Here is a 21,641-nt window from a genome sequence, read left to right on the forward strand (position 1 = left end):
TGTGATGTGTCCTGGCCAGTTTTCCATGAAAAAGTACCCTCCTCCTCTACTACTTACTAATGCCTGCACACAAGTCATGTTATTTTCTGTAATCTCCTGATCTCCTACTTAATTTATGTGGCCAAATGGCTTAACCAGCAGGCCGGCAGCTTTTTCTTCTCCTGTTGCCTGACTTGAGAGAGCGAGAGGAAAAAGTATTCTTCCCTGAATTTTTCTCTCTTTATTTCAGCAATTTTCTTAGTGTAAAGGAGTTTTATATGTATGTTTGCAGTTATATCAGTTCAGAGACTTATTGTACTTTAAAAGTGTTGTTCTTACATAAAATGCACATATTTACTTGTATTCAGTGTTATAATATTGTACGGCTCTCATGAAATTACATTTTTAAAAAAGTGGTGTTTATGGCTCTCACGCCGAAAAGGTTGCAGAAGCTGGAGAAAAACCATTACAAGCCATTTAAAATTGTAAGGACTATTATCCCTATTAAGCTAAGCAGAATAAAGAGACCATCTATGTAACAGGTACTAACTGACCTGTTTTTATCCACTTTTGGTGTTATCAAAGTGAACTTTAAAGGATAAAGAATTGATGAGTATTTATTATAATGAGTTCATAGCTTTCTTTATTTTGTTTACTTTTGATACCTGTATTACTAAAATCCTCCCTTTTTCAAAGTATATTAATATTGCAGTTGGTTTGGAAAGGCAATGGATTTGTAGCAGAAAACCTGGGTTTGAATCCCAGCTCTGCTACTTACTTTTTTGTGACTATAGACAATTCCCTTTACTTCTTTCTTCCTTTTCTCCTCATATGTAGGAGGAAGAGGCTTTACTGAATAATCTCTAAGATTTCTTCTAGTTCTAAATATGATAATCCAAAGTCATAATCCAAATCTTCTGTTTTTTAAAAGTCCTACTCCTTCTAAGAAGCTTTCCTTTGACAACTCTAGTTTACTATGAGTTTTCCTTTTTTAAAAAACTTCATAATATTTAATTGTACTGCAAAAGGTAATATTTGGTAATATTTGTTTTTCAGTATTTCATAGATCAAACTGTAAATTACTTGAGGGAAAAAAATAAATTTCCCATTATAACATCTCATTCAGTGCTAAGTGATAATGCTTTCTTTGAGTTGACTTGACTAAACGGTTCTCCCAACTTGGGCTTCATCCACTTATCTACAAAATAGGTATGTTTCTCCAAGGAACACACCTTTTGCTGAAGCAATTATTCAAACTCAATTTTAATTTTCTCCACTGCCAGAAAGGCAAAAGAGAAGAATCTTCTTCACACATCCCCACATATGTTGTCTCCTAAGTAAGGGAGTAGAGGCAACTAGTTAGCACAATGGATAGAGTGCCAGGTCTGGAGTCAGGAGGTCCTGGGGGACAAATTCTAGCTGTTTTTTTTTTTTTTGCAAAGTCACTTTACTCCATTTACCTAATCTTTGCTGCTCTTCTGTCTTAGAATTGATATAAGACAGAAGGTAGAGTTTAAATAAATCTAAAAAATAAAGGAGTAATAGATACCCCATGCACAAGTAGAAAAGGAACTGAGTGTGTCCCAGAGAAAAACAGGAAGTACATTCTCCTGGTCACATATTTAGGCTTTATCCTTTTTAGACTCTCTCAGGTCACAAATATCACTGTGCCAAACTTAATATCACTAGATTCTTGTTTGTTAGAAAAGTAAAGCCAAGGGGGCAGCTGGGTAGCTCAGTGGATTGAGAGCCAGGTCTAGAGATTGGAAGTCCTGGATTCAAATCTGGCCTCAGATACTTCCCAGCTGTGTGACCTTAGGCAAGTCACTTGACCCACCTTGCCTACGTTTACCACTCTTCTTCCTTGGAGCCAATACTCAGTATTGACTCCAAGACAGAAGGTAAGGGTTTTAAAAAAAAAAAAAAAAGGAAAAATAAAGAAAAGTAAAGCCAACAAGAATTAAATCTACCTTTGTGCGAGGCACTGTGCATACACACACCACATATGTAAGAAGAGGGGACTGCTTAATTATTTCAGAATAAATTACTAAAGAAGTGCAATCCACTTCTCAGAGATTTCAGATTGTTTGGGGTTTTATGCATTTGACACCTTGCATTGGACCAATGGGATTAGCTGAGAGCACAGTGGATAGAGAACCAGGCCTGGCATAAGGAAGATCTGAGTTCAATTCCCCTAGGCAAGTCACTTAATCCTGTTTGTTTCAGTTTCATCATCTGTAAAATGAGCTGGAGAAAGAAATAGCAAACCACTTTAATACCTATGCCAAGAAAATCCCAAGAGGTCACAAAGAGTCCAAAACAACTGAACAACAAAAACAATTAGACCAACATTGCTAATAATATTTATGTTGCAGATTCCATAAGTAGAATGAAAGATATGAGCAATATATTACTTTAAACACAGTATGATTTTCCCAGGGAGAAACAAATCAAGGAATCTTGCAATAGGCTTTTTGTTTCTTTAGATTAAGATTAAATTAGGATTTTACCTCCTCCTCCTGAGATCTTTTCTTATGAGCCATTTTGTATAATTTGTGTAGTTTCCGAGCATCAAATTCTGTAAACTTGGATACAAAAATCCACAGGTTCCTAAAAGAACAGTAACAGAATTATCAAAATAAACATTAGCTTTTACTCTTCTTGCTCCTTACTCCCATAAAAATAGCATACCACTGAGTTTTTGAGTTGTGTAATCTACTGGTACACACTGTAATAGAAATATTCCTCCAGGTTCTATATGAGTAATTTAAACTTTACATACTATTATTGACAGAGTTGGACTGGGAGGTCAAAAGACTTGGTATTTATTCCTATCAATCTGACGGTTACCTTGAACAAATCACAATATTTCCTGGGTTTCAATTTCCCTATCTGAAAAAAAAAAAGGGGCTTTAGCCCTACCTGCCTCAGAGACAAATGTGGCAAATGTCTATCAAGTACCTTAAGGTTTTATAAAAGAAAGGCTTTTACACCATTCACAAAAATAGCTAAAATCAGGTTCTTTCTCCCTACAGAACTAAATTAACTAAATTACTTAAAATACTTTTCCTATGCTTTCTGCCTCCTCTACATCCTAGAATAGACAGTCATTTCTGATTATTCCTTTCTTCCATCTCCTATATCCACCAAAACATCACCACTTTTATACTAGTTTCTTCTTTTGAGAAATGAGTCTCAATGCCCAACCGCTATCATGATCATCCAGAATCTACTATGAATTCATGTGTGGATAATTGCAATAACATGATGAAAAAGGGGCTTTTTTGTTGTTTTTTTTAAAAGAACTTTGAGGCAGGAGTTTGAAGAGTATCCTGGAAGAAGAAATCTCCCTGGTACTCATCTTCTTCACTCCCCTACCTTTGACACCTTTAATTATATCAAGTTTAAGCTTCTCTACCTGGCTGTTAAGGACCTTTGGATTGTTCCATAGGCATCTTAAACTCAACAAATCCATAATTCATTAGATTTCTCTTTAAATGCACCCTCCTCTAAACTTCTTTTCTTTTAAAGGGTTCCACTAATTTCCATTCATGAGCTTTGAAAGTCACTCTTTCCCTCTTGCTCGACTCCTATTTCAATCTGTTGTTGATCCTAATCCCATAACATTTCTCGCATGTGTTCTCTTCTTGACACACAGCTATGTTGCTCATTTGGACTTCCATTTAGCCACTTAATTGTACTCTACCTTGTTTCCAGACTCTATCCACTCAAACTATTCTCCAACCAGATGCCAAATTGATTTTCTTAAAACATGAATCTAATCATCTTTATCTCCTACTTAGATTATTTTTTATGGCTTCCTATTGTTTCTAGGACAAACTATGAAATCCTCAGCTCAGCATTTAAAGCCTTCCACAGTACAGCTTCACTCTTATTTACTGTTCCTTCCACTTCCTATATTCTCCATTCCAGTCACTGTTTGAGCTATTCCCCATACATATTTCATCATCTACTTCCATCTCTTTGCACAAATGGTTTCCTATGCCTGGAATTCACTCCACTCCCACCTCACTTCTACATTACAGAATCCTAACTTTCTTTCAAAGCACAACTCAAATGCCATTTCCTATAGGAAGACCTTCCTAATCACCCCCCCACCCCCAGCTGTTAGTGTTCTCTCCCTATTTAACTACTTTGTATAAACTTTTCTTTGTACAAGTTGTATTCCACAATAGAATAAAAGCTCCCTGAGGAAAGAGACTATTTTATTTTTATCTTTGTAATTCCAGTACTTAGCAGTGTGCTGCACATAATGGGCACTGGATAAACATTTATTAAATTTAGTTCATCAGCCATAATATGGCTCTAGCCTACCAATTCAACTTTATTCTTTACCTACATCTAGAAAAAAAATCCTTTTGCTCTGATCTACCAGTATTACCCTAATGCTCATTGTTGCTTCTAGCTTGGAATGCCTTCCCTTTTCTATATAAAGAAATCCAACTCATCCTTCTTCAAAGTCCAGATGAAATCCTATCTACTCTCAAGAAGCCATTTCTGATTATTCCAGAGCCCAGTGATTTCCGTTCTCTTTGAACACCTACTTCACTTATAATCTATCCCCCTCCATTTAGCACCTGTGAGTTCTCTTCTTTATTGTTCTCCAGTTGTTTTATAAACACTACTCTTTTTAACTTCATTAACATAGTAAGCTTCTTGAGGGAAGGAATTGTGTTGTCTATTTCTTCATGATCTGCCATATTTCTATATTGAGCTTCTAATTAATAATAGGAATGACAAGGGCTAATGTTAATAGAGGGCGATACCATTTGTAAGGTACAGTATATACAGTCTCTCATCCTCTTAACAATCCTGTTAGGTAAGTATTTTAGCTATTATCCTCATTTTTCATATGGGGAAACAATTTCACAGAGGTGAAATGATTTGTCCATAGTCAAACAATTAAAAAGTACCAGAAGTAATTTTAATCCAATTATTTTCTGACTTTAAAACCAGCACTCTCTATCGCAACATTCGAAGTCTCTATTGCTCTATAGATACTTAATAAATTCTAATTAACTAATCTATCAATTAGAAATTTTGAACATTAGGAAATCTGCTAGTGTCTGTCTATGCAACTACTTAGATTTTCAGTCTTTTAAAAACTGAGATTAAATCAGATTTTAAAAACATGACAGTTGGTTTAGTTCATAGAGACCATATGATAATGGCCTTAGGAGAAGGGAAATAATCTATTCTTAAGTGGATATCAGGAATGACTTTTGGTAGACATTAACTTAAAACTCTATCTACATTTCCCTTCCAAAAATGGTTCAAATATAAATGGATATAATTATACAAGCTAGTCCTATTTAAATATTAAATTTATGAAAAAAGTCTTTATGAAATAATTTGTTTAAAAAGTAAATATGGAAAGCAACTCACACTAACTCAATAAATATTCATATGTTTGTTCTGTACTCTTTCTGTGCAAAAAATAGATCTATATATAAGGAAAGATACAAAAATAAACCCGATACAGTCCTTGTCTTCAGGAAATGTACAATTTTATACATCTTTGTGTTGGTTATTTCACCTGAAATTTTACATCTGACAACTTTTTTTTAAAAAGATAGCAATAAGAGATATAACATAACAGAGAACTAATGTCAATTTCCATCCCAAATCTGAATATGAAATATATATATCCTATATGAATTGGACTACATTGAACTAGTCTAAGGTCTCTCTCAGCCCTAAAGACTCCCTCCCTCCTATGAATCTGGGTCTCTATTTCTAGAAGAAACAATTAAAGTCAATATCAGCAATCTCATTGTCTCCAAACATAAAAAGTTTCCCTCCCCTCAAAGGGCTTGCTCCCATAGATTAATAGTAAAACAGATTGAAAGGACAGCTATGCCTTCAATGACACTACATGTAGATAAATGGGGAAATAAATTCTATTGCCATTTTACATTTTTCCTATTAAAAAAAAAAATCACTTTGGCCAGTCAAAGCAGCCAAATTAAAAGCAAAGTTCAGTTACCTCCTCCACAGTTTGATGTGCTCCTGATCAGAGTAGGCTTTAAGGCACTCTGATATTCGGTCTCCAATCTTCAGGAGGCAGTTTCGGGTGTGCTCTAGCTGTTCCTGCACAGTGAGTCCCTTGTCTGGTTTATCCAGCTGCTTCAAAGCCTTTTTCACTGGCCTCATCCTCTCTTTGCACTGGGGTAGAGCAACAGAGTAGAGATTACTTTTACTTTTACACTGAAATCTTCTACTCCCTTGCTTTGTATACACAACGATCCCAACTGAGAAGGGCCTAGACATTTAGGGCAAGATACAAAAAAGCATATTCCCTAAATAGCACTGTTCTCTGGTGCATGGAAAGCACAAGAGATATGTTTTGAATTTTCATCAAGTCAAATACTTCTGTAGCCAAGAAACAAAAGAGGCATTTGATTTGCTAAATAAATATTTGATTGACTATTAGAAATAACCACTGAACCCTCAAGTCACAGAGATTCAATCTATAAGCATTTCTATATGCACATACTTTTGTGTAAAAATACTATGCTAGAAGGGGCAGCTGGGTAGCTCAGTGGATTGAGAGCCAGGCCTAGAGATGGGAGGTCTTAGGTTCAAATCCGGCCTCAGACATTTCCCAGCTGTGTGACCCTGGGCAAGTCACTTGACCCCCATTGCCTACCCTTACCACTCTTCCACCTATAAGTCAATACACAGAAGTTAAGGGTTTGAAAAAAAAAGGGTTAAAAAAAAACTATGCTAGGCACTGAGGAAGATACAGAAGTAATATGCATGCATGAAAAATTATACTAAAAAATAAAATTGATCATGATGGTGCATAAGAGAAATATTAAGTACTATATGAAGCTCAAGGAAAGAAAGATCAGTTTAATTGGGGGCTAGGGAGCAGAAACCAGGAAAGACTTCATAGAAGGGGAAGCATCTGATCTAAGTATTGAAGGATGACTGAGATTTCAGTAGGGTGAAAAGGGGAAAATTACAGGTATATTAATGGTACAAAAAAATGAGATATTTGTAAAATGCTTAGTAGAGTGTCTGGTACTCATTCACTTCCCCTCATAATGGACCTCAGAATATATGATTAGTATTATGCAACTATTTGTAGGGAGGACAGAGGGCATGGAGTATTATATTAAAAGAGGAATGTTTAAAAGGGTGGCCAAAAGAACTGTTGTCTGAGAATGGGATTTTGATTTCTGAGGCACAATGTAAAATATAGAATAACAAATTTCTCTTTAGGGTGAGAATACAGCTGATAAAGTATTTTTCTGGTGTCTGGAAATTTTAATCATAAAGCTTCTAAACTAAAACAAACAAACCAAAAAAAAAACAAAAAAAAACTAGATAAAAACTGCCCATGTACATCCACCAAGTTTTTTTTTCCCCCAAAATTTTAACTACATTGAACAAAAAATAGCAGCAGCAGAAACATACAGATGAAAGAACACAAAAGTCAAGAGTGAAGTCAGTAATGAAATCCATAGTATCAAATGCCTACGAAGAAATGCAAAAATTTAGGTGAAGATAAACTTTCTTTGATCTTCATTTTCCTACCAATAGAATTAAAAGGGGCAGGGTTTAGGGTGTTTAAATAATGTCTGCTATTAAACTAAATTAAGTACATATTATTTTTAAGAGTTAAAAACAGGGTTAATACCATTCAAATAAATATTTGATGAGCAAAATAGATATCTCATCTGCTTTCTGGCATTATAAATAAGATCTAATGAAAATACAAAAAGCAAGGCGAGGGAGTAATAGCTCTATTGGGAGATAAAGGAGAATCAAAACAATTGGGTCAGACTGTTGCCTAAACTCTGTACATTTACATACAAGCACTGAAGGCCTTGGACTTGACTAGAAGCCTTTTAAGATTGTGTGTTCTGTTTCCTTCACTGTACTTATAATCTATCTAACCTAACTTGAAGTGAAGAACATATATAACAGAACACATCTGGTGAAAATGATTGCATGAAAAGGACACACATCAGTTTTCCCAAATCTATTCCAATAAAACCATGAAGTCTGCATAAGACTAAATAATAATCAATAAATCTAATGAGAAACAAAAGTAAATTAAACCTTCTACTCTCCATGTTGCACAATAGGTCAGTCAGAAGACTGTAGGCAACATCAGAGGAGGCTGTCAGCTAAAGAGCACATTAGTGCAGATAACTTTGAATGCAAACAGATTGACTATAGACACATGTAGGCTATCCAGAGGAAGTAAGAGGAAGAGGATCCCCCTAGAAAGCCATAGGATAATTGGAAATACTAAAGATAGAGCCTAGCAAATGTAAGAGTAGCACATAGTGCCATAGAACGCAGACAAGGATTCTTCAGGCCCAAGGGTAATGAAGTCCTAAATACTGTCCTAAAACAAAAGAAGGCCCTGAAAGTTTAGCACTATGAATCCCCAAGACTGGGGTGGAGGAAAGGAGGCTTTTACCCAAGAGAAGAAAGTCAGTGAAGGAACCAAGGTAACCTAGGGCAAGACCAAACAAAAAGGACCATCCCACCTAAAAGTTGGGGTTGGAGGGAAGGAATGGCTAACACTGATACAAAATCCCAATGAGCAAATCAAAGAAAATACCTACCAGTGTTAACAATCGTCATAAATCTCAATAAAGACCCCCAAGAGGGAGTGAGTAATTCCACTCACATCTAACAACTGTAAAAAAGAGATTCAAAAGAAAAAAACTTTTCATAAGGACTACATTAATATTTAGAAAAAAGTAATAAAGTAAGAGAGAAGCTGATATAAATGCTCATGAAGAAAGACTTAGAAGGAAAATAGTTTAAAAACAAAAGCAGTAAACCTTAAGGTAATGGACTTTCTGAAAACTAGAAGAGACAAATATAAAATCAATGACTCCTTATTTTTACACTCCAGACAATACAAAATATAGTTATCCTTTCTACATTGCAACTTCTCTCATCGTGGTTTTGCTATATCAGAAAAATTAATAAGAAATTAAATACATAAATTAATAATAAGAAATTGAGAATTTTGGGGGTATTTTGCAGAATTCACAGATGACACACTAAGGCTAGCAAATAATAGAAAAAGTTTAGAAACTCAGAAACATATACTTAATCAAAAATTTACAATAAGGTACTATAAATATCCAGTAAAAGAAAAAGGAAAAATTCAGACTGGTATGATAGGAGGGCTAAAAAAATTTTATACAGATTTTCCAAATTGCAGGGACACCTCCTAACCCCCACGATGTGAAAAGGAAAACTGCATTAGAGCAAAATGAAAGGATTAAAAAATAGTAGAAAATGTAAGATATCTGGTATCAAAAACAACTGACCTGGAAAATAGGTCAAGGAGAGAGAATTTAGGAATCACTGGAAGTCCTAAAAACCATAATAATAACAAAGAAAAAAAAACCTTAATATACTACATTTAAGAAGTCATAAATTAAAACTGCCCAGATTGAAACCACAGCAAAGTAACCCAAAAGGTTAAAATATATGGAAATAATGGAGCTCAGTTCTATCCTACCACTAAATAATTTAAACAATCTTCTTCTGATACTGCTGTTCTGATTCTCTTAGTGCAGAACGCTCTGATGCATTTTTTGCAAGGTGATGACTGGAGAGACTTTGGGATTAACCATGACCAACAAGAAGCCTAAGGAAAAAGTCAAGACTGAAAACAATGGTCACATTCATCTGAAGGTGGCAGGGCAGTATGTTTCTCTGATACAGTTTAATCAAGAGGCACATACCACTTGGTAAACTAATGAGAAAGCCTACTGTTAATGAGTTGTGCGGCAGATCAGATTACGATTTGATGGGCATCCAATCAATGAAACAGACCCACCTGCATAGCTAGAAATGGAGGATGAACATACAATTGAAGTATTCCAGTTGTAGAATGAAGGTGCTTACTGAAAAGGGAGCCTGCAACTCTGCTCCAGAACTGTGGTCCCAAGGGAAACAATGCATTTGCAATTAGAAAACTGAGATTTGGTTCATATACATCCTGACTACTACAAGATCATTTTCACTCTCCTTTGATTCCTATTCTTTAATTGTACATAAAGAAACTGGTGTATGTGCACAGGCATAATGCATTTTGATAGATGTTATGTTTTGATCAATAGCAAGTGGAGATGGGGAAGGGAAAAAAACAAATTCTTAGAAAATATCCCATTAGTGTCATGCTTATTCAACTCTTATCTTTATATTCCAGTAAATTATTCTGTTCTCATTATTTAACAGCAACAACAAAACAATTTTTTTGAATGTAGCTGTTCATGTAGGGCAATCTTTATCTTTCAGTAGGGATTTATTACTATAGAGAAATTGTTCATAGATTGTTTTTCTTCTAAATCAAATATCTTGTAGTTTAAATAAGCATGATAGATTAAACTTCTTGTCACACATACATTCACGAGCACAACAATGCTTTTCCAATAAAATTGGGGGAAAATAAAAATGCCCATTGTCACTGCTTCTATTTGGCATAGTACACTAAAGTACTGGCCAAAGCAATAAAGCAAGAAAAAGAAATTGAAGAAATAAGTCTATATAAAAAAGAAGCAAAATTATCACTTTAAAGGATATGATGGTACACTTAATGAACTTTAAAGATTAAGTTTTAAAAAATTAACTGAAACAATAACTTTAACAAATATGAAATATATAAAATAAGTTCAGAAAAAGCATCAGCATTTCTATAGAGTATCAATAAAACCCAACAGGAAAATGGAAATTCCATTTAAAATTCACTTCAAAGTATATAAAATACTAGGGAGTTTACCTAAGATACACATAAAAACTATATAACTATATCTATAAACCACTGTTTAAAAAAAACAGACCTAAATAACCAGACAAATATTAATTGATAATGGATAGGATGTCAAACTAATAAAAAGGTCGATTCTAGCTCCATTAATTTACTTCTTCAATGCCATGCCAATAAAACTACCAAAAGATTTTTACAGATTCTGAAAATAACGAAATTCATAGATAAGTAAAAAAGGTCAAGACTCTCAAGGGAAATAATGAAGAGGGAAAGAAGAGAGCCTAGTAGTGCCAGATCTCAAACTATACTACAAAGCAGTAATTCTCAAAATAATTTGATACTAATTTAAAAAAAAGAAATCAGTCAATTGCTAACACAACATATAGAAGCAAATGTATCTAGTATGCAAATTTTCAATAAAAAATAAAGATTTTGACTGCTGGGATAGTTTCATTACATGACAAAAAAAACTGCTAGGAAAATCTGCTAGTAATACAAAAGAGATTAGACTTAGATCAACATTTCACCCTATACCAAGAAAAAGTTCCTGAACAGATAGAAATATGACCAAGATATAAAAGGTTACATCTTAAACAAATAAGAAAAACATGGAAAAAATTACCTATTAGGTCAATAGAAAAAAGTTTATAATTAAACAAGGGATAGAGAGGATGACAGAAAATAAAATGGATAATTTTGATGAAATAAAAAACTTTTGCGCAAATATAACAAAACAAAGATTAAAAGGGAAACAAGTGAGATAAAAATCTATGCAAGAAGTTTCTCTGATAAGGATCTCATTTCCAAGACATATAAGGAGCACATTCAAATGTGAACAGGTAGTTCTCAAAGGAAGAAACCCAGGGATCGATAGCCATATTAAAAAATGTTCCAAATGACCATTAATTAGAGAAATGCAAATTAAAGCAATTCTGAAATTCCATGCCAAACCCATCAATATGTTGGCAAAGATGGCAAAAAAAAAAAAAAGAGGGAAAATGATAAATGTTGTTGTAGGGGATGTAGGAAAACACACAATGATGCACAGTTGGTGAACTTCTGACCAGGTACCAACCAAATGGTTGGATACAACTATTCTGAAAAGCAATCTGGAATTTTACACAACCTTCTACACCTCTGTTAGGTCTATACTCGAAGGTGAGCAAAAAAAAAAATAAGAAAAGGTTTGATATTTACAAAAATATTCCTAAATTGTTTTTGTGATAGTGAAAACAAAAGAGATAACGTGAAGTATCTAGGGATCTGTGCATTTTAAGATTTTTACCAAAAACAGGAATAAAAGTATAGATAGCATGCTTATCAAATCTGCAGATTGACAAATGCTGGGAAGAATTTATTAATATACTAAATAATAGATTCAGGATCCCAAAAAAGATCCTAGAATATGGCTGAATCAGATGAAACTTCAGAAGGATAAAATCTTATATTGGATTTCAAAATATCAACATAACTAGCATAGAATGCAATCAGCACGGTTAGTCAATAATTGTCTAAAAAAGACCTAGAGGTTTTAATGGAGTGTAAATTCAATAAGATTATGCTATAATAGTACCCCCAAAAAACTGATGTAATCTTGGAAGGCATTAAAAGAAGGAGAGCTTCCAGGAATAAAGAACTGATAATTTTGCTATATTTTGCCCATACCAGAATACTCTAGAAAGAGCAATGACGCTGTAGACAAAAGGAACCAGAATTGCAGAAAATGTTGGAATCCATGCTATATCAGGATTGTTTCAAAATAATAGGCATTTTTAGCTTAAAAAAGTAAAAAAGGGAAAATGTGAGTGGGAATAGGTGGGGCAGGGTAGAGGTAGGAGTTGATTAAAAGCATAACTGTTCTCAAATATTGGAAGAGTTATCATATGTAAAAAAAAAACTTCCTAATGAATACAGCTCTCCAGAAAAGGGAGAAATTGGATTCTACTCTATTCGAGGTATCAAAGCAGAGTCTAAATAAGTATTTGTTGAACTTAGTTAAAAATTGCATTGCTAAGTACTACATTATGTTGAAGAGCAAAACTGTAGCCTATCATTCAAACCCTTCCTCAGACTGGTACCTCACTACTTTTCAGTCTTCTCTTCCATGGTCATGGAATAAACATTTAGAATTGGAAAGTACCTTAGTGGGTACCTGGTTCAGTTCATCCCTTAACAGGAATCCTGGGTACATCCTGTCTTGACAGATAGGTTATTTGGCCTCAAATAGGTTATATTGGTCTCAAACTCATTTGCCTATATTTTAAATTCACATTACTCATCTTTTTGAACTATCATCATCCAAATTTTGTTCCACTCCACAGAGTTCAGCAAATTCCATTATTTAAATGAATAAAGCATGGGGGTGGGGGTGAGGGAATATATGTGTGTGTGTGTGTGTGTGTGTGTGTGTATTTTAAAAAATATAAAGAGACTAGAAGAAACTTGGGTAAGCCCAAAGAGGCATATGAGTCTTTTCTTTCAGTTTATTTTATTTAGGGTGAAAAGAATAAGTACTTCTATAGTCCCTATGATTTGCCAGACACTGAACTTTACAAATATTACCTCATTTGATTCTTACAACAACCCCACAAAGATACATGTCGTTATTATCTCCAGTTTACTCTGAGACAAACAGAGGTCAAGTGACTTGCCCAGGATCATATGGCTAGTGTCCAAGGCCACAATTCAACTTGATTTGCTGACTCCAGGTCTAGCCTTCTATCCGCTGTACCACCTTAGCCACTCTATTTATTGATAACATGATTATCAATTTTCACCTGAGATTTAGTCTTTCAGTGAGTATTTTCTGAGTTCTAACTTTTTCTCAGGGTTCCAAGAATTCCTGTTTTCTGATCTATAAATACCATTAAGGGAACATTCTCAGTCAGGAAAAGAAAAAGAGAGAAACACCTTTTCTAAGAAACAGAAAAATGTATTTCTTTCCACCAGCTCACAAAACAAAGTTCTTGGAATATGGGGATCTATTTTACTATTTATATTGGGAATTTAAATAAGTTTTTATTCTACTAAATTAAGAATCTATGAATAGACCTAGAGAATGCAGAGTCCTAACATATAACTTAGTATTTATTTCTGGAATCCCTTGGCTACCCAATTTTAGCACTTACTATGCTGAAAGTTTCCTGGTCCAGTTCATCATCCTCATCTTCTCCAATGGGGATTGGTTCACTTCCTGCAGTAATATGGACAGGACCTTGAGCTCTTTTTGATTTATTTCCAGATTTGGCATCACCTGCTTTAGGCTTTAAAAGAAACCATTACATATAGTCATTTTTTTTTTTCCGTGTAGCAATCACTATTAGAAATTCAGACTTTAAATGTTTTTACATTTACATTACATTTATATAGTGACACCACAAAAGGATATACTTAACTTCAAGGAAATGAACATATTGTTTAGAATCCCATCACTTAGTAAAGAATGGAATTAATGAATTCTAATCATCAGCTAGTGATAACTAAATCACATTTCTCTCTTCTTTCTGTTTACATACCTAAAGATAACTTAAGCTTCACAAAATGCATGTTTACTTTTGCCCCCCCATCCAGAAAAAAAAAAAACATGCTTAAAAAAATAATCCAAAAGTAACAAACCAAGGAATGTTTGTATATAGGACCAACAGATTCTATGCTTTCTGGCTTTAATATGTTTTTATGAACTTTAAATAAAAAAAAATATAGCTCATAGAAGTCTTGTTGAAATCAAGCATATCCTTCTAAAATCAGGCTTCTAAATCTCATCTCTTCCCCCATTCTGTGCCTCTTATCCACTAAATGATCACAAGTTATTTTCTGAAAATCAAATCCTTCCCATAGTAATTTGTCAAGGAAACAACTCCCCACTAAAATGACTGAGAATCTGCTTTAGGTGCCTGCTTTCAACTTAAGTTTTCTTTTCTCTGGCCCTTTTCCTGTCACATGATAGAGTAGAAAGTACATTGACTCTGGAATCAGAGGACCAGGGTCCAAAGCTCACTGCAGAATGTTACTTGAGCAACCAAAATCAAATCTATTAACTTCTCTCAGACCTGTTTCTTCACCTATAAAATGAGGGTATTAGACTATGTAGCCCTTTTGAGTTCTAACCCTCCAGGAATAACAAACATCTCTATATCACTGAAGCGGCTCTAGATACTTTTTTCAAGAATGAAAACTTCATTATCATTTCCATCTTCTAAAAGAAAATTCCAAATGATGCATATTTACTAATATATAAAAAGGAAATAAATACCTTTTCTTTCTTATCCTTTGACTTCTTTCTTTCCTTATCGCCTTCTTTTTCTTTCTTAGAACCCATCTGCTTTTCCTTGTTCTCTTTGTTTTCTTTTTTCTTCTGCTTTTTTTTCATGGGGCTTTTTTCCAAGCCATCATCCTAAGAATCAAGAAATCCCACATGACTATAAATTTTTGCCACAAAGTTTATTAATTCAACCATTCACTTGTGTGGTATCTAGAAAAAACATAACAAAGCTCCAAGGTCACTTGCTGTTTTTAGAAAAAGACATTTTTTTTAAGTACCCTACCCTGCAATACACTGACTACACTGCATACAGCAGGCACTCAATACAGTTTGGTGAATACTGAGTAGTCTCACATCTATTGCCTCATTTCTTTGTGTAACTATGGATCAATTTGGCCTATGATAATTACTCTCAGATATACCTGAAACTGTATAGCAATAATGAGTAAAGATCCCAGACTTCTATCCCCAACCAATTATATAATGAATGACTCTAATGTGTTTTTTTCTTTCCTTAAAGTAAACTCTTATTTTCTGACTAATTAAGTTTAAGACACAGGAGCATTCTATGGATTTTTCAACTCTCTGTAAACCCCAAACAGTAAGTTTTCAACTGAACTACCGAAATCTGGCCCCTACCTTGACTTCCCCCTCTTCTGATGGATTGTCTGAATGCCTAGGGGATGAGAATTCATTTCCATGCTCATCTTTCACTCTAGGAGCCTTGTTTTCCTTCTTCACACGGGACTTTCGCTTCTTTAATTTGGTCTATTGAAAGGGAAGGAACCACTAATGATAAAACTTACTCCAATATTTGTACTTCAAGTATGTGTGATTTCTACCATGTGGGTACTTCTGCTACCAATATATAGTACACAGTTGAGTGAATTGTTTGGCCAAAAAGAAAAAGCTAAAAGCTAATTTTCTCTTGATGAGCTTCTCTGTATTTCATATGTCTGAATCTCATCTAAAAATATAACTAAAGATGAATTGGCCAACCAAAAATGTAGCTGGAGCATAAATAGGACTTGGCACAAGGTTACACATCCTTAAAGTTATAGTAGCTTTTCTGTTCAAACTTACAAATTAGCAAAGCCTGAAAAGGAATAAGCAAAGAGCATCCTTAAGGAATAATAAATGGTGCAACCCCTAAAAGAATTTAGGTGCTCCGTATAAATGAAAAAACCCTTATCTTAGGGCTGTTAAGCCAATCATAACTAGGTTTTCCAACTGCTGCTACTCTTCCCTCCTGTTATCAATACTAAGTCACTTTTTATAGAGTGGCTAGAAACATAAAAAAGCTCAAATGAGTTTATTGTCTTGTCAAAAAGTTTAATTTAGAAGGCTGAAAGTTTTGACTAAAGACAAATTTTTGGTTTACTTGTCTTTTTAAGATTACCAATACTATTTCTATGACCTATTATCAAGAATAACCAAAAGCTAGACATAATTCAATGAGTAATAAGATTAGGGGATTCAATGTATGCCCAATATAGGAGTATTATGTTCCAAACTCCAATTGATATTTTTAAAAAAAAATAAAAACACCTAGTCTGGCAATGTTTGACAGAAAGAGAAGGATGAAAAAGAATAGGATAACTGGGGAATGAGAAAGCTTGTAAAGCCTAGTCCACAAAGGATAATCTCATTAAATTTCACAAATATCAACCTAAGCTTAACTGAAACAAAGCCCTTGTTTTATGATAAAACTAACCCTTTTAAACCTCAAAATCGTCTATCTTAAGCTAAATCTGAATCTGAGGCAATACTGGTTTTTGTGATATATCCACAGTATGCTCACCATTACAAAATACTAATTCAATTAAGGAAGATTTCCCTTGGGAACAGCCAAAGACTGGTCAGCTTCACCCACCTCTTCACCTTCTTTAATCAACTCTTTTTTTTCCAAATCTTTCTTCAGCAGCTTTAACAAGTAATCAGCTCGAGTTTGCAGCTGCTTTCCCTGAGGTTTTTTATCCGTCTCAACAGGCAATATCTTTGGAACAAGAAAAAAGAGACAACCACCACCACATTTCTAGGTTAGCAGGCCAGGAAATACACTAATACAGTATAGTATTAACAAAATGCTTTTCCCTCTCCACCCCCCACAAAAAGTCTTAAATCCTATCTTTTTTTCCAGGGCTCCCAAACACTAAAATCCCTTATGAGCTGTTCTCATTTTACAAAATGGGATGGAGAAATCCAGCTCTCCCACTGGCTCCTACCTGTGCTGTTAACAGGGAAGAACAACTCAGGTAGGGGGAGCTTGTTGGCTTCATCTGCTAGAGCATCCCAGCCGTCGTGGATTTCCTCCTTCCAGGAGCAGGGAATCCCTGGAGCTAGGTTAAAGCTTCATTTTAGATTTAAATGCTTCTTAGAGCATTGCAGAGAGCACTGAGCTATTCCAGGATATGATCCATTCCCTGCTAAAATATTTGGACCTGTAAGCCCAGACTGAATTTGAACTCAGTGTTTATGGCAGGGTGTTTTTACCCTCTGAAAAACCACACTGGATAAGCATTGTTTTGTTTTGACGTGCCAGGAAAAGCCCTGCCAGGAGCACAACACTGAAACTGCTCTGCTGAAATCTAAGCCTTCCTGCTTTCCCCACTACCGTTTTTTAAAAAACCACTGCTAGAACATTTAGGTAGAATGATTTGTACTAAATATGTTCAAGGGATAGGCTTCAGCTGAAGGTCAAATCCCATTACAAAAAACCCCAAAGAACTATTCTTTTGTGTCTATCTTTGTCTGTCTGTAATGAAAGAATTTGATTGTACTTCCAAAAATAATGAACCACCAAATGGACCTTAAAACAATCTTTCTCTGGCATTAATTGTAAGGGCATTTGACCACTAACAAATCAGATTTTTGAAATTCTACTTAGGACAATATCTAAGTCTTTCCCACAATTTTAAAAGGGTTTTGGGAGTTTAGTTAGCATTTTCTCCTTAATCTTCAACTGCATAGTTACCGTATCTCACCAGAAATCGCTGTTTCCAAAGTGAATAGATGGACAAGAAATCATTCACAAAATTATTATGATTTTATGTTATATGCCATTAAATTATTTTCTTCAATATTTAATCATTTATCAATACTTTAAAAGTCTGATGGACATCTCTAGTCTTACAAAATTACTTACTTTGTCAGTTAATTTAAGCTCTGGGTCTGTTTTAATTAACTCCCAGTTGCCATAGCCATGTTCATAAATCCCCAACAGCAGACGAGAATCATCTTCCACTCCCCAATCTACATCAAAATGTGCAGCTTTGACACGACAGGTTAAGCAGTATCTGAAGGAAAGATAAAAGCAAAAGAATGTTGTTGAGGAATTTCTCTGAATATTTTTTTTAAATCAAGACATTCCCCAATCAATAAATGGGCAAGGGATTATGCATAGGCAATTTTCAGATAAAGAAATCAAAACTATCAATAAGCACACAGGAAAGTGTTCTAAATCTCTAATAATTAGAGAAATACAAATCAAAACAAGTCTGAGGTATCACCTCACACCTAGCAGATTGGCTAAAATGACAACAGGGGAGAGTAACAAATGTTGGAGGGGATGTGGCAAAATTGGGACATTAATGCATTGCTGGTGGAGTTGTGAATTGATCCAACCATTCTGGATGGCGATTTGGAACTATGCCCAAAGAGTGCCAAAAGATTGCCTGCCCTTTGATCCAGCCATACCATTGCTGGGTTTGTACCCCAAAGAGATCATCGGGAAAAAGACATGTACAAAAATATTTATAGCTGTGCTCTTTGTGGTAGCAAAAAACTGGAAAACAAAGATATGCCCTTCAATTGGGGAATGGCTGAACAAATTGTAGTATAAGCTGGTGATGGAATACTATTGTGCTCAAAGGAATAATAAACTGGAAGAATTCCATGTGAACTGGAAAGACCTCCAGGAACTGATGCAGAGTGAAAGGAGAAGAGCCAGAAGAACATTGTACACAGAGACTGATACACTGTGGTACAATCAAATGTAATAGACTTCTGTACTAGCAGCAATGCAATGACCCAGGACAATTCTGAGGGATTTATGGAAAAGAACGCTACCCATATTCAGAGGAAGTGGAAACGGGAGTAGAAGCATAGAAGAAAAACAACTGCTTGAACACATGGGTTGATGAGGACATGATTTGGGATGTAGACTCTAAACAACCACCCTAGTACAATTATCAATAATATGAAAATAGGTCTTGATCAATGACACATGAAGAAACCAGTGGAAATGTGCATTGGTTACGGGGTGGGGTGGGGTGGGTGGAAGGGGAAGGGGTGTTGAGGGGGAGAGAGTAAAAACATCATGTAACCAGGGAAAAAAATTTTTTTTCTAAAAAAATGAAATTTAAATAAATAAATAAATAAATAGAATATTTTTTTGAGAATAAACTTTAGCTGGCATGGACACAGTATTTTAAGATAATAAGGAAAATTTATTATTTAATTTACATTTATTTTTAATGGTGAAAACTATATACATTTGCACAGAACAAACTTCAAGTTATGTCTATCTCATTTACACATAAATATATATAGATAATGATACTCACTTTTTTTTTTCCTCAGGGTCCACAGGTATAGATTTGCGCAACATCTCAAACTCTTCTTCATGCTGAATAATAGATTTAACATTGACTTGAACTCCGGAAATCTTGATAGTAGGTCCTCTTCTTTTCCCTGGTCCTTTCCCTAAGGAAAATCAATTTCAAATTAGTATAAAGAATGTTTATTAAAGTATCATGAAATACATAAGGATAAATATCCCAACCACCTACTTACTTTTCCCCCAAGCTTTTACTTCCTCATTTTAGATTTCTTGTCCTTCATTAGTTCACAGGTATAAAATATAAATAAAATAAATATTCAATGCACATTTTTTGAAATATCCTTAAACTATTTTGGAAATTAAATATTTACGTTTTCTTTATCCAGTGGTAATTTTTTTCCTGATGTTAATATTTCTTTTTCTTACTTCCAAAATTAAAAACTAGAAGAGGATTTTGAAAGCATTTAAAAGTTAATAGGGGGGGGCAGCTGGGTAGCTCAGTGGATTGAGAGCCAGGCCTAGAGACGGGAGGTCCTAAGTTCAAATCTGGCCTCAGACACTTCCCAGCTGTGTGACCCTGGGCAAGTCACTTGACCCCCATTGCCTACCCTTACCACTCTTCTGCCTCGGAGCCAATACACAATTTTGACTCCAAGACGAAAGGTAAGGGTTTATTAAAAAAAAAAAAAAAAAAAAAGTTAATAGGGCTTCCAAACAAAATGGCTCCCTGAACAAAGGCAGCATAGCTCCCCTATCCCTGCTCCAACAAAAACATAAAGACTGTACCATATTAAATAATCAATAAATTTATTGAAAAACTATGATGATTTCATCTATCCCAGGACTGCAAAAAAATTCAGACAGAAGTTCGTAGGTAATAGGAAGATGAATCCATTAAAAAATGCAATACAAATACACAGGAAAGAAGATAAGTTTCCCAATGAGAAGGTCCAAAGACACCTGTACTATGTAAAGTGTATATCTGGAAATAACAAGAATCAAGACCTCCCACAAGAAAGTCTAACAATGCTCAGAAACCAATACTATATATTTAGAAGCAAATGGTTTTGGCAATGCTTGGAATAGAATACCTCAGATCCAGAAATTCTAAGATCCTTAGCATTCTGACATGAAATGCCATAGAAAATCTTGAAGAGCCAGCGTTCTGAATATCAATGGTCCAGGAGAATAACAACTACCTGTATTCTTAGCACAGACAGAATCCTGGAGATGAACATCAGTATACCTAGGTCAAAACTAGTAGAGTTGACCATCCCACTCAAAATCACAAAAGGGGGTGGAGTCTGACCCTGGGACAAAGCTCCAATTCAGGAAAAAGCTGGAAAGAAAATAAGACACCAACCACTAAGAAATATTATGGATCCAGAGATACCAAAAAATCCAAAGTAGGGGAAAATTAACTCCATAATAAATGCAATATCTTAAAGTAAAAATGAATACCTAGAAGAAATAAAACAAGAGATGAAAAACAAAATAAAAACTTTTGAGCAAAGAAAGGGGGGAAAAATAGCTTAGAAAGTGGTAAACCTTACCCACATAGTGGACTCCTTGAAAACCAAAACAGATCAAACAGAAATCAATGACTCCATCAAACAAGTAATATTATGACAAAATCAACTGGTTTTATTTTTAAATGGAAGGGAATGTAAGATGTCTGATATTTTTTAAATGGTCAAAAAGTCATTTAACAATCACTAGAATCCCTGAAAACCATGATTTTCAAAAGCCTGAATGATGTATTTTAAGAAATCATAAATAAAAACTGCCCACATCTACTAGAATCAAAGAGTAACATGAAAAATGAAAATCATTTCCATAAAAGGAAAAAAGCCCCAGGAATGTCAGTCCAAATTCGGAGGTTCCAGGAAAGAAAAAAAATACTGTAAGTATCCAGAAAGAAGCAATTCAAGTACCAAAAGATCAATCAGCATCATACAAGACCTGGTAGTTTCTTAAAAATGAAGAGATCTTAGAATACAATATTGAAAAAAGGCAAAACATATGGGCATACAACTAAGGAATAACTTAAATAACTTATACTGCAAAGC

General features: G+C 34.6%; 1 protein-coding gene and 1 pseudogene across 1 annotated transcript in view; one reads left to right on the plus strand and one right to left on the minus strand.

Annotated features, from left to right (window-relative positions):
• The window catches only part of CHD2 (chromodomain helicase DNA binding protein 2), a 133,997-nt gene that overhangs the window by 10,905 nt on the left and 101,451 nt on the right, over positions 1-21,641 (minus strand). The window contains exons 29-36 of the mRNA XM_044665431.1: positions 19,577-19,715; positions 18,157-18,307; positions 16,885-17,007; positions 15,651-15,779; positions 15,003-15,143; positions 13,879-14,013; positions 5,987-6,165; positions 2,490-2,589 (exon numbers count right to left, since the gene is read on the minus strand). Of these exons, the coding sequence (XP_044521366.1) occupies positions 2,490-2,589; positions 5,987-6,165; positions 13,879-14,013; positions 15,003-15,143; positions 15,651-15,779; positions 16,885-17,007; positions 18,157-18,307; positions 19,577-19,715 (1,097 nt within the window). The remainder of the gene's footprint in view (positions 1-2,489; positions 2,590-5,986; positions 6,166-13,878; positions 14,014-15,002; positions 15,144-15,650; positions 15,780-16,884; positions 17,008-18,156; positions 18,308-19,576; positions 19,716-21,641) is intronic.
• On the plus strand, positions 9,613-9,873 carry LOC123236620 (annotated as a pseudogene).

This window comes from Gracilinanus agilis, chromosome 2 (genome assembly GCF_016433145.1).
Source record: "Gracilinanus agilis isolate LMUSP501 chromosome 2, AgileGrace, whole genome shotgun sequence".
In the NCBI taxonomy this organism is placed as follows: domain Eukaryota; kingdom Metazoa; phylum Chordata; class Mammalia; order Didelphimorphia; family Didelphidae; genus Gracilinanus; species Gracilinanus agilis.